Source organism: Dasypus novemcinctus, chromosome 3, assembly GCF_030445035.2.
Source record: "Dasypus novemcinctus isolate mDasNov1 chromosome 3, mDasNov1.1.hap2, whole genome shotgun sequence".
Taxonomy (NCBI): Eukaryota; Metazoa; Chordata; class Mammalia; order Cingulata; family Dasypodidae; genus Dasypus; species Dasypus novemcinctus.
The window spans coordinates 59,109,462-59,123,817 of record NC_080675.1 but is presented as its reverse complement, the minus strand read 5'-3'; the positions used below and the strand labels follow the sequence as shown (position 1 = coordinate 59,123,817).

At 35.3% G+C, this 14,356-nt stretch overlaps 1 protein-coding gene across 1 annotated transcript in view; it reads right to left on the bottom strand.

Moving 5' to 3' along the window:
• Positions 1-14,356, bottom strand: part of ERO1A (endoplasmic reticulum oxidoreductase 1 alpha) — a 69,969-nt gene that overhangs the window by 15,489 nt on the left and 40,124 nt on the right. The window contains exons 5-8 of the mRNA XM_058293423.2: positions 9,077-9,153; positions 8,920-8,993; positions 5,651-5,771; positions 2,067-2,113 (exon numbers count right to left, since the gene is read on the bottom strand). Coding sequence (XP_058149406.1) covers positions 2,067-2,113; positions 5,651-5,771; positions 8,920-8,993; positions 9,077-9,153 — 319 coding nt within the window. The remainder of the gene's footprint in view (positions 1-2,066; positions 2,114-5,650; positions 5,772-8,919; positions 8,994-9,076; positions 9,154-14,356) is intronic.

The following is a 14,356-nucleotide window of genomic DNA, read 5'->3' as shown; positions in this document are numbered from 1 at the left end:
AACACCAAAGCCTTGTTTTTTCATTCGTTGTCTAACAAAGACTGGTCTTCCAGAATCTAGGGAATGATGCAGTTTACTGCTTTCCAGGAGGAAATTTATATTTATTGATATAGATCAGCATCTCTTCAAATATATTTTGAAAATAAAAACCCTACATATTTGCTAAGAGCACATAAAAGATTTCATCAGTAAGCACACATTTAAAGAGAACATGGATATATATTTCCTAAGGAGAGTATCTAAAATTATCCACTAAAATGATATTCAAGAAACTATAATAGAGAGGCATGATTTGTGAGTCCAATTTTATGTCTTTTCTGGCACCTAAAACAGTGCCTAGCACAAAGTAAATAGTGGATAATCATTTGTTGAATAACACATTGAATATTGTAGACAAGACTATTAAATGAGGAGAGCAATTTTCATTGACCGTTTGTCTAACAAACTACTTTATCTATTATGTACTAGGTTCTACATTAAAAGATGAACAGATAAATGCTGGCAATATGTCTGTCCAAAGAAGTAGGGTAGATCAATAGATATATAAACAATTTTTAAAATTATGTTAGGCAGTAGAAAGGGCTATAAAAGAGAAACAAAATATGGCATGAGATTAGTTGATAAGAAGAGAGAAATTACTTCCATTTAGGAGGTTCAGGTAAAGTTTAATGGAAGAGACAGCATTTGGGCTAGAGCTTGAGTATAACTAGAAAATGAAAAATGTTAATGAGATATAAAAACAGGTGCAAGAAGCGGGCTTGGCCCAGTGGTTAGGGCATCTGCCTACCACATGGGAGGTCCGCGGTTCAAACGCCGGGCCTCCTTGACCCGTGTGGAGCTGGCCCATGTGCAGTGCTGATGCGCGCAAGGAGTGCCGTGCCACACAGGGGTGTCCCCCGCGTAAGGGAGTCCCACGCGCAAGGAGTGCGCCCCATAAGGAGAGCCGCCCGGCATGAAAGAAAGTGCAGCCTGCCCAGGAATAGTACCACCCACACGGAGAGCTGACACAACAAGATGATGCAACAAAAAGAAACACAGATTCCCATGTCACTGACAACAACAGAAGCGGACAAAGAAGACGAAGCAGCTAATAGACACAGAAAACAGACAACTGGGGTGGGGAAGAAGGGGAGAGAAATAAATAAATCTTTTTTTTTTTAAAAGTATAGCTTTCATAAATAAATGGATGAATCACACACACACACACACAAACCCATTTAAAAAAAAAAAAAAAAAACAGGTGCAGGGAAGCAAACTTGGCCCAATGGATGGGGCATCCGCCTACCACATGGGAGGTCCTCAGTTCAAACCCCAGGCCTCCTTGCTCATGTGGAGCTGGCCCATGCGCAGCACTTATGCGCGCAAGGAGTGCCGTGCCACGCAGGGGTGTCTCCACATACGGGAGCCCCATGGGCAAGGAGTGCACCCCGTAAGGAGAGCCGCCCAGCATGAAAGAAAGTGCAGCTGCCCCGGAATGGTGCCACACACACGGAGAGCTGACACAGCAAGATGACGCAACAAAAAGAAACACAGATTCCCGGTGCCACTGATAAGGATAGAACAGAAAGAACACACAAGGAATGGATACAGAGAGAAGACAACTCGGGGGGGGGGGGGGGGGTAAATAAAAAACAAATCTTAAAAAAAAAAATGGTGCATTTGAAATCAGACTCCCAATATATGCAATAATTTCAAATTGTGACAAAATTTTGAGGCAAAAAGTATTGGTTATTCATTTAACTGGAAGATGAGTAAAAGTAGCAGAAAAAAATGAAAACACAGTGACATGTCTGCAAAAATGCACAGAAGAATAAATATATATATTCAAATGCCATGCTATGACAGCCCAATACCTTGAACATCTTTACAAAAATACTCATTACTGAAGGTTAAATTTTTTAAACACCTATTTCTCTGCAAAGAATGAGTCATAACTTCTGTGGAAACAGCATTGTGGACTGTACACCTGCAAATGTTTTTGCCAATCTTTTATCTTACCTTCACCTGCCTTCTAACCAAAGTTTACTGGCTGATAAATAATATAACAGTGCAAATAAATAACTCACCTTGACCAGAAGCCAACGGATTTAAAGGTCTTTTAATTGTCTGTGGCCTAGAAATAAAAGAATTAAAGTATAAAATACAAATGTTACCAATCATATTATAATTATTTAAGTAAAAGTGAAGTTATCTCAAAAAGTTACTTCATGATTATATCCATCCAAAATCACACTGTTTTGAGATAATAAAATATTTAGTTTTCTCTAATTGTTTAAAGGGAGGTGGTTGTTATCTGTTTTAGCCATAAAGGCTCCTGATCTTTCCCCATTACAAGCAGCCAGAACATCATTTCCTAATCACTTCTTCAAAAAAAGGAGGAAATAAAAATCAGTCATGTTCCTCTCCTAGAATCACTAAGATGTTTTTTTAAATTATTGGGATAACATATAAATAATGTAAACTTTGTCATTTTAACCTTTTTAAGTGTATCATTCAGTGGCACTAATTATATTCACAATGTTGTGTACCTATCACCACTATTTCCAAAATATCACATCTCCAAACAGAATCTCTGTACTATTAAGAAATAACTCCTCAGGAAGCGGACTTGGCCCAGTGGTTAGGGCATCCGCCTACCACATGGGAGGTCCGCGGTTCAAACCCCCGGCCTCCTTGACCCGTGTGGAGCTGGCCCATACGCAGTGCTGATGCGCACAAGGAGTGCCGTGCCATGCAGGGGTGTCCCCGCATAGGGGAGCCCCACACGCAAGGAGTGTCCCCCGTAAGGAGAGCTGCCCAGCGCGAAAGAAAGTGCAGCCTGCCCAAGAATGGTGCCGCCCACATGGAGAGCTGACACAACAAGATGACGCAACAGAAAGAAACCCGATCCCTGTGCTGATGACAACAACAGAAGCGGACAAAGAAAAACACGCAGCAAATAGACACAGAGAACAGACAACTGGGGCGGGGGGAGGGACGGAGAGAAATTTTAAAAAAATAACTCCCCATTCCTCCTTCCTGAGCCCCCAGTAACTTCTAATCTACTTTCTCTGTCTGTGAACTTAATTTCCCTATTCTAGCTATTCCATATAAGTGGAATCATATCATATTTGTCCTTTTGTGTCTGGCTTATTCACTTAGCATAATGCTTTCAAGTTCATCCATGTTGTCACATGCATCAGGACCTCATTCGTTTTTATGGTTGAATAATTTCCTATGGTATGGATATACCACATTTTGTTTAACCAGTCATCTGTCAGTGGATACTTGGGTTATTTCCCTCTTTGACTACTGTGAATATGCTTCTACAAACATTGTGTATTTGTCTGTTCGAGTCCCTGTTTTCAATTTTTGGGTGTATATACCTAGGAATGGAATTGCTGAATCATATGGCAATTCTATGTTTAATTTCTTGAGGACCTGCCAAACTGTATTCCATGCAGCTGCACCATTTTACATTCCCACCAACAATGCAGGAGAGGCCCAACATCTCCACATCCTTGCCAACAACTATGTTTTTGTGGGGGGGAGGCGCACAGGATGCACCCAAACTGAAAGACAAGCAAGCAAAAAATATAAATACCCAATACAAGCATTAAAATTAAAAAGGGGAAAACAGTGTGGGTAGATTATTTTCCACTTAGGTATTTATAGGCCTATCAATTTGCCTGTGGCCATCAGGTTTGTTATGATTTAAATAAAAGGTAGAAAAAAACTTTAATAGGAAAATAAGAGCCAGAAGTTTTATGGAGCGTTTATAAGTCACTAAAATGCTTTTGAACCCAAAATAAATGTGCATTAGTATTAGTAAAGTATAGGAATTGTTTTAATGGCCATAATTTAAAATTTAAAAATTTGCACAACTTGAGACATTTTGAAAACAAAACATGTAATCTATATCTCAACGTACTCAATACAATTAATTTTGTTTCCCATATACTGTTCATACTGACAGAAATATTATGGGATATGAATCAGTTATGAAATAACCTTAAAATCAATATAGATCTAACAAATACTTCCAATGGATTCTTTAGTTCTCATTTAAAAAAATAAACCTTTAAAGTAAGCCAGTATAACCAAACATTCCTAATAATAGTCAAGGGAATTTAAGTGACACACATGGCAAAAATAAGTAAAATAAAATTCCAATGAAAATTCTCCATTTCCCAAACTGGAGAAGAAATTCTTCAAGTAAAACAAACAAACAAACAAAACGATGTCTTTATTAGTCTAATTGCTGAGCTCTTATGCTTATATTTGACTTATAAAAAGTGAAATTTACTCTATATATGGCAACTCCAAAGATTTCCCCCAAATCACCCCCCATACCAATCTCTGAGATAGCATAATACACACACAATAGAATTCCAAAACAGAACTAAAAGGGTTGCAAGTGGGTAATGTGAAGCATTTCTCAGTTACTCGGTGATCAACTTGACTGCTTTCATTGTCGCTATTAAGAAAACAAAGCTGGGTTCTTCTACTTACTGGATATTTGACATGGGACAAATCACTTAACCTCTGTCTCAGTTTCTGCATCTGTAAAACAGTCATGACTTCCCCACAAAGTTATTGCAAGGACTAAAGGAGAAAATGTTTCTAGCAAAACACCTTGCTGAGTGCTGAGAAAGGTTAGATATAATTATTCTCTGAAATAAATTTAACTTTGACTTTAATGAGGTTAAAAAAAAAGAAAAAGAAAACTCTAGCCACAGAAAGGGGAGAACAGAGCACTTAAAAGAGAATTAAGACTTGTTCATTCTAACCTACACCCTGCCACTAACTCTATGATCTTTGGAAATTTAAATCTCTCTGGCTCTAGAAAATTTTGGCAATAATATGAGATCCTATAGTCCACTTAGAAACATTTTCTGAGTGACTATAACACTCCCACAAAGGTCTAAAAATCTAAGTCTTTTAAAGAAGATAGAAGTATTTGTTGAAACTCACTTGTGAAGTTTTAACCAAAAAGGAGGATTCTGGATGAATAAGTATGTTTCTGTATCCAAATACATTCTTTAACAAAGTGAATTTGATTTGTAATTTTGTTTTTTTTAAGGAGGCACTGGGAATCGAAACCGAGACCTCATACATGGGAAATAGGTGCTCAACCACTGAGCTACTCCCACTCCCCTGATGTATAATTTTAAATCATTATGATTTTGTTCATTTGTTTATTTTTTTTTTAAAGATTTATTTATTTATTTCTCTTCCCTTTCCCCCCGCCCCGGTTGTCTTTTCTCTGTGTCTATTTGCTGCGTACTACTATTTCTATGTAGTGGCATGGGAATCTGTGTTTCTTTTTGTTGCGTCATCTTGTTGTGTCAGCTCTCCGTGTGTGCAATGCCATTCCTGGGCAGGCTGCACTTTCTTTTGCGCTGGGCGGCTCTCCTTATGGGGCACACTCCTTGCACATGGGGCTCCCCTACGCAGGGGACACTCCTGCGTGGCACAGCACTCCTTGCACGCATCAGCACTGCCCGTGGGCCAGCTCCACCTAGGTCAAGCAGGCCCAGTGTTTGAACCACGGACCTCCCATGTGGTAGACGGATGCCCTAGCCACTAGGCCAAGTCCACTTCCCTGTTCATTTGTTTATAAAGAGAAATTGCTACATCTTACGGGACTTTTTAAATGAAAATTACATACTTAAAGCAGTTTTCTTCATAGATGACATTCCATATCTTCCAAGCATCTGGTCCCTTATAACCCGTATATCGCTCTGGATTAAGGAGTAAATCTACATATTCAGCATCAGGAGACTGTATGTCTGAAAAATTTAATATTTTATTAAGTCTTAATATTTTATTAAGTCTCTTCTTCAGTTACCTTAAAAAGTTGGTATACAAGACTGTATTACATTAGTTCTAAGCCACCACAAAGGGTTTTAAAGACACACCAAGGATTTTAAAACAACTTTTCAGAAAAAAGGAAGGAAGGAAAGGCAGAAGGAACAAACATAACCACATTAAATGTATACACTCATTACAAAAGCCTCCTAATTTAAGAAGTAATTTTAAAAATAAGAATATATGGGGAGCGGATGTAGCTCAAGTGACTGAGTGCCTGCTTCCCACGTGGGAGGTCCCAGGTTAAGTCCCCGGGGTCTCCAAAAGCAAAAACAAAAACAAACAACAATTAAACAAGCAAAGGAACCAACTCAAGGAAGCTAATGTGGATGAAGAGACTGGGTTCCCGCCTACCCCATGGGAGGTCTGTGGTTTGGTTCCCCATGCCTCCTAAAGAGAGCGAGCTGGGTCAATGGGTAGGCGCTGCAAGCTGACACAAGACGACACAAGAAGTGACACAAGAGGAAAAACATAACAAGAGATACAAGAAAGCAGGAAATGGAGGTGGCTTAAGTGATCAGGTGCCTCCCTCCCAAATAGGAGGTCCTGGGTTCAGTTCCCAGTGCCTCCTAAAGAAACAAAGAAGACAAACAGACACAGCAAGTGCAAACAATGAGGGGGTGGGGAGAGATAAATAAATAAAATCTTTTTTTAAAAAAGAACATGTGAATCTTATTTTGAAGAAACATTATAACTCAATACCCATAAGCTATCTTATGAATATAATATATAATATAAATATAATACATATTTCCCTCCCACATTAACCCAAGCAGTTATAGCACTAGGACCTTAAACAAATGTAAAAGTATTAGTACCGATCCTGTATTTCAAATGAGACTTCACTGCTATACACTGCTCCTTACCAAATATTTTCTTCTTACATGGCTACCAAAGGGATCTACTAACAAACTGTTCCAAATGCATAACCTTTTATATGCACAACGTTATATGCAGGAAATTTGTGTCAGCATTATACATAAAAGAGAAAATTGAAAGCAACCTAAATGCCTAACATAGCAATGTAGATAGGGGTATGGGCCCTGGATCCAGGCTACCTGGGTTAGAATTCAGGACCCAGCACTTACTCTCCATGTGAGCTTGGGCAAGTTATGTAAAATCTCCATGCCTTGGTGTCATCATGTATAAAATGGGAATAATACTCATAGAGTTCATGTGAGACTTAAATAAGTCAAAATTTACAAAGTACTCAGAAAAATGGTTTAAGAGTAAACATTAATTAGTAGCATTGGTGTTAGATACATCTTAATAAACCATTTTATAACCAATAAAACTATTAAAAACAAAGATTATTTAATAACATAAAAAGATGAGCATTACAGAAAGGTCAATTACAAAGATTTTTATAAATATATACATATTAGTAGATGAAAATATACAATTGATGGAATACTGGTTTTCTTTTTTGTTTCTCATATGTTTAAAGATTTATATAATGTTTTATGCTTTTGAAGCAAAAAAGATGGCCCCTAGTCCTCCTGTTAGGATTGGGGAATGATTTATGATCACAGCAATACTTTACCCATTGACAAAAAGCTTCACAATGTGAACCAACACAAGAAGTGAACAAAAATGTCCACAAAGCAAGAAAAGAAGATGACAAAAATCTAAGCACAAACGTGCTTGTAAGAGAGTCCATCAAGCTCTCAATAGTACCTACTTCCTCTTATTAAAAACAAAACAAAAAACTAAACAACTATTTTTCCCTTCCAATTCACAGTATTTTAGAAACATAAATTAGGACAAAAGTTGATTCTAGAAGCAGCACTGTGACAGCATCTAGAAATAACTAAGAGGCCAGTGCAGAAGCAGCAATTAAAATAACTAGAAAAAGTGAACATCAGAACTTAAAAAAATACATTAGCATGAAATCAGCTCTGTTCATCTCAAATACTAAAAGCATTGCCATGGTATAGCACATTATAATAAATTCATAAAAAATAACCCTGCACTGAAATATATGAATATTTCTGTTCTGAAATACATGAATATTTACACTAAATGAGTCTGTGTTAAACTTAGGGGGAAAAGTCCAGTTTTTAGATTTCAGAATTAGGAACATGGGATGATAGCTATGTATTTGCCATAATATGGTCATGTTGTTGTTGCTGTTTTACTAAAGAAAGCAAATAGGTTTTTTTTCCAAAAAGCAGCCACAAAATTAAAAATAAGTACTTTCCCCCTTTTCTTTCTCTATTTTGAGAATTTCATCTTTTGCTTATAAGTAGTATGATCTGTATCATTCTTTGCACTGATTTTTTACAGATCATTAATAAGTTCTAAAAGGGCCTCAACTAGATTTTGATTTTCTTTAAACAATTAAAAGACTAACAATTCAACTGAGAAAAAGGAAGAACAGAAGAATCAGTAAATCTTTTTCTTTTAAGATTTATTTTATTTGTCCCCACTACCTCATTGTTTACATTTGCTGTGTCTGTTTATTGTGCACTGGTCTTTTTAGGAGGCACTGGGAACAGACCCTGGGACCTCCTGTGTGGTAGGCAGGAGCTCAATCACTTAAGCTACATCCACTTCCCCTTAAATCTTGAGTAAAAGAGTCCTAATGGGTTCTAAGGCTCCTGGATTTCAACAGCACCAGAGCTCTGGCCTAACTTCAGATATTGAAGACACATCTCACAGTCCAGTATTTTCTTCTACAAAGCAACACACCATCATTAAGGAAAATGTACAAAAATCTAAAACCAATAGAAGACTTTGTAACCCCTGCATTTTAGCTAGTTATACAAAATACCTCAATGTATTATAAAAATTGAGTAAACCGCTAGATACACAGAACCGAAAACTTAACAGGTGGATTTTTTTCAGAAACTGAGTTATATAAAATATGTTCTAGAATTTCCCAGTGGGATTATATAAAAACTCCTCCAAAACTGAGTTATTTTTAAAATATATATAAACTAAATTCCTTATTTTTAATTTTAAATGTTTAAGTAATTTTTAAAAGAAATTATTTTTTTAAATAACTTTGGAAGAATTTTTTTCTTAGTTATAATTTTAAACATAATAAACACTATAAAAATATTATACCGTCAGCTTCACAGAAGTTGTCTGATGAATCATCATGCTTAGTCCACTGAAGAACAGCCTTCTGTGTTTCCTCACTTCAAAGAAATAATTAAGGTTATTATTTTTTAAACTGATATTTGGCATGAAAGAAACATAAAATAATGCTAAAAAATTCAACCTCAGAGATTCATCCACAGCTCCAAGCCGTTCAGCTTGTTCACATTCTTCGATGAGATTATTGGCTGCTTCGGAATACTAAAATAAAAAGGGATTAAATAGAATATAATTCCCTTAATGCATTTTTTAAACTTTTAAAAAGAATTTAGAATTTATTTGAGGTTCTTTTTTACATGGCACAATCACCTTGGATTCAAAACTTAAAAAAATTTAAGCCTAGATTTCAACAGCACCAGAGCTCTGTCCTAACTTTAGGTGTTGCAGATACATCTCACAGTGCAAAATTCTCTTCTGCAAAGCAACACATCATCATTAAGGAAAATGTACAAAAATCTGAAACCAACATAACAGAAGCAAGATTTTGTAATCCCTACATTTTAGCTGCTTATGCAAAATACCTGTATAGATTAGAAAAATTATATAAACCACTAGACACACAGAACTACGAACTTAAAAAGTGGATTTTCTGAAAATAAAAAATAAAAATAAGGTTTTTCCCTTGATTTAGTTGGAGAAAACAATTTACTTTCCACTATGTTCACAAAATAAAGGTTATAGTCCTAATAATTCATTAATGGTCATGATATAAGGAAGTCACTAGGCAAAGAATACAAGGCACTATTCCACTTTTCTATAGAGTGTCTGTTTCATTTCTTGCTTTTTGCTTGTTTGTTTTGCTAGGCAGGTACATAGCACAGAGGAAGCAAGAGTGGGTCATGAGATTTTTAAACCACACCATGAAGTTGAAAGACAACATTGGAAACAGGAGGTCAAATACAAACTTGACAAATATTTATTGAGTGTCAATTACAGCCCCATTGTTAACGTTATCACACAATTTATTGTCCAGATTGGGACACTTTTGAGGCTAAAAGGCAACACTAAAATATTTTTTAAATATCGATATATTGAATAACGATTTTCTGTATTATATTGGTCAACCTACAAAACAATTCAATTAAAAAACTATTTTCAAAAATTCATTCATAATTAAGGAATAAGAGATAAAAGGACATTAATATACTCAACCTACTCTCAAATGGTTTGGAAAATAATATATATATAGAGAAAGCATAATGAAGAAAATATGGCAAAAATTTTAAAATTAGTGAATCTCCATAAATGATATGCAGAAGATCTTTATACTAATTTTGTAACTTTTCTCTAAGTGGAAAAATATATCAAAATAGAAAGTTAAATTACATACCAAAATTTCAATAAAATTTATTCAAAAAGTAACATAACTTCAATATAAAAACAAAATTTTAAAAAACATAATTGTAATTACCTATTTTAAAACTAAGTTAAACAGGTTAGAAGAGTTATCATTGTTAAGATATCAATACTATCTAAAATGATTTACAGAGTCATGGAATCAATCAAAAATTCAACAGTCTTCTCTGCAGAAACAGAAAAAGTCAGTCATCAAATTAATATGAATAGTCAAAATGATCTTGAAAAAGAAAAACAAAGTTAGAGGCAAAACTTATTACTAAGCTATAATAGTGAAAACAGTGTGGTACAGCACAAGGACAGGCAAATAGACTAATGGAATAGAACTAAGAGCTCAAAAATAAATCCACACATTTATGGCAAATTGATTTTTGACAAGAGTGCCAGGTCCACTTAATGAAGAAAGAACAGTATCTTCAACAAATTGTACTGGAAAAGCTAGATATCCAGAGATAAAAGAATAAAGGTAGACCCCTACCTCATGCCATAAACAAATATTAACTCAAAATTGATCAAGGGTCTAAATATAAGAACTAAATCTACAAAACTCTGGAATTGAAGACCACAATCTGAAATGAAAAATGCCCAGGAGAATTTCAAAAGCAGACTGCAGCTGGCAGAAGAAAGTATCAGTGAACTTGAAGACCAGACACTTAAAATGACTCAGGCTGAGACACCGATGAGTCTAATTAATAGTAGGAGACTTTAATACACCACTCTCAATAATGAATAGAACGTCCAATCAGAAGATCAATAAGGGAGTACAAGACTTGAATGATACTCTAAACCAACTAGACCTAACAGACACATATAGAACATTTCAACCAACAAAAACAGAAGACACACACTTCTCGAGTGCACAGGGATCATTCTCCAGGATATACTATATGTTGGGTCACAAAGGTTTCACTTTGTTATACAGTCCCATGTTACATTTTTTATATTTCCTTCTACTAATATACATGTCCTTAGACTTTCCTTTTCAACCACTGTCATACTCATATAATAGTTCTGCTAGTTACAAACTCTATGATGTGCTTTCACTGCTTCTATTCATTTCCAAAGATTTACAAACAACCTTTTTAACAATTCTGCACTGATTAAACCTATGTTTTCCATTCTCTAACCTCATTTTACTTTCTGGTGATTTATATTCTAATTATTACCTCCAGGAGGTTGCACAATATATTTAGTTCATAATGGCAAGTCTATATTCAGTTTCCTTATGAAATGCCAAACAGTCCACCACAATGGCTGTAACATTCTACATTCCCAACAACAGAGAATAAGCACTCCAATCTCTCCACATCCTCTCCAACACTTGTAGTTTTCCAACTCTTTAATAGTGGCCATTCTAATAGGTATGAAATATCATTGTAGTTTTGATTTGCATTTCCCTAATCACTAGTGAAGTTGAACATTTTTTCATGTGATTTTTTTTCACCATTTATATTTCTTCTTTGGACAAATATCTATTCAAGTCTTTTGCCTATTTTTTAAATGGGTAGTTTGTCTTTTTATTGTTGAGTTATAGTATTGCTTTATACATGTCATGGATATTAAATTCTTATTGGATATGTGATTTCCAAATATTTTCTCCCATTGAGTCAGGTGCCTTCTCACACTTTTGAAAAAATCCTTTGGAATGCACAAGTGTTTAATTTTGAGGAGGTCCCATTTATCTATTTTTTCTGTTGTTGCTCATGCTGTGGGTGTAAGGTTTAAGAAATTCCTGCCAAGCACATAACCTAAAGAATGTTTTCCTATATTTTCTTCTAAGAGTTTTATGGTTTATATTTCAGTCCTTGATCCATTTGGAATTAATTTTTGTGTAAGATGGGAGATAAGGTTCCTCTTTCTTTCTTTTAGATGTGGATAACCAGTTCTCCCAGAACCATTTGTTGAATAAGCTGTTCTGGCCCATTTGGGAGGGCTAAACAGCCTTGCCAAAAATCACTGAACCAAAGATGTGAGGGTCTATTTCTAAGTTCTTGATGCAATTCAATTGGTCAAACTGTCTATACACTAGTACCATGCTGTTTTTATCACTGTAGCTAAGTACTATGCTTTAAAGTCAGGAAGTGAGAGTCCTCCAACCTCATTCTTCTTTTTAAAGACATTTTTGGCTACTCAGGGCCCCTTATCCATCCAAACAAATTTGATAATTGACTTTTTTCCATTTCTGCAAAAAGGCTGTTGGTATTTTTATTAGGATTGCACTGAATCTGAAATCAGTTTAGATAGAACTGACATTTTAATGAAATTTAGTCTTCTAGTCCATGAACATGGAATGTCCTTCCATTTATTTACATCTTCTTGGTTTTCTTTTAGAAATGTTTTGTAGTTCTGAATACAGGATTATGTCCTTGGTTAAGTTTATTCCTAAATATTTTTTTCTTTTACTTACTATTAAAAATGGATTTTTTTCCTGATTTCTGCCTGAGTTTTTAGGATTTTCAAGATATAGGATCATATCATCAGCAAATAGTAATGATCCTATTTTGGTGCCTTTTGCTTCTTTATCTAGCCAAAGTGCTCTAGCTAGAACTTGTAGCACAATATTGAATAACAGTGGTGACAGTGGGCATTCTTGTCATTTCTAATCTCAGCAGGAAAGCATTCAGTCTTTCACCGTTAAGTACAATGCCACTGTAGGTTTTTCATACATGCACTTCACCATATTGAGAAAGCTTCCTCCTATTACTATCTTTTAGAGTGTTTTTATCAAGATAGGATGCTGTATTTTGTCAAACCCCTCTTCTGCATCAACCAAGAGAATTATGTGATTTTTTTTCCTTCAATTTATCAATGTGGTTTACTACACTAATCGATTTTCTTGTGTTGAAACACCTTTGCACACTTGGGATAAAATGCACTTGACTGTGGTGTAAAATTCTTTTCATATGCTTTGGATACAGACTGAAAGTATTTTGTTGAGGTTTTTGCATCTATGTTCATTAGAGATATTGATCTGTAATTTTTCTTTTTAGTAATATCTCTATCTTGTTTTAGTATTAGGGTGACATTGGCTTCAAAGAATGAATTTGATAGCTTGTTTCCAGTTCAATTTTTTGGAAGAACTTGAGCAAGACTGGCATTAGATCATCTTTGAATGATTGGGAGACTGCACCTGAGCTTTTCATCCTTTGGTGTTTTGGGGTTTTGTTTTGTTTTGTTTTTCATTTAAAAAGTGTTTTGAAGTATATCACTCATACATAAACATACATAAACAATAAGTATATAGTGAAAGTTGTGAACTTGCAAAGCAAACATGCAATATTATACAGCGATCCCATATATCAACACACCATCAACACATTGCATTGTTGTGGGACATTTGCTACAAATTATGAAAGAATATCATCAAAATCTTACTACCAAATACAATCCATGTCTTACATATGGTGTATTTTCCCTCAATCCACCCTATTAATTTTTTTAAAGATATTTTTATTACAAAACAATCATGCCCATGTGCAGAATTCCCATACAACACCCCTCCATCAACACACCACACCATGGTAGAACATTTGTTACAGATTATGTGATAATATCATCAGACTATTACCATTAATCATGGTCCAAAGCATATATCTGGCACACTTTTTCCATAGTCCGGCATTATCAACACAGTACATCTTTGGCATAGCTACATGAATAGCACCATATTGCTGTTAACCACAGTCCATAGCCGACCCCAGTTGTATTTTTCCCAGGCTTCTCCACATTTCTACCACCCTGCAATAGTGATGTACATCTGTTCTAGCTCACAAAGGACACTCTTCCATTCGTACCACAATTCTCATCCACCTCTCAGTTCTCTGTTATTCAGTCCCTAACTTATTCTCTAGCTTTCATTCAATTGTCATTTACATCCCTAAACTACTCTTTTCAGCCACATTCCAATTTATAAACCAGCTGTTACTCACTATAATGGGTTAACATCAACTCTATACATTTCCACACTTTTACAATTAAATTAATTAAAACTTCCACATACATTAAGCATCAGTAGTACATCTCAGCCCTCCTCTAATCTACTGTCAAA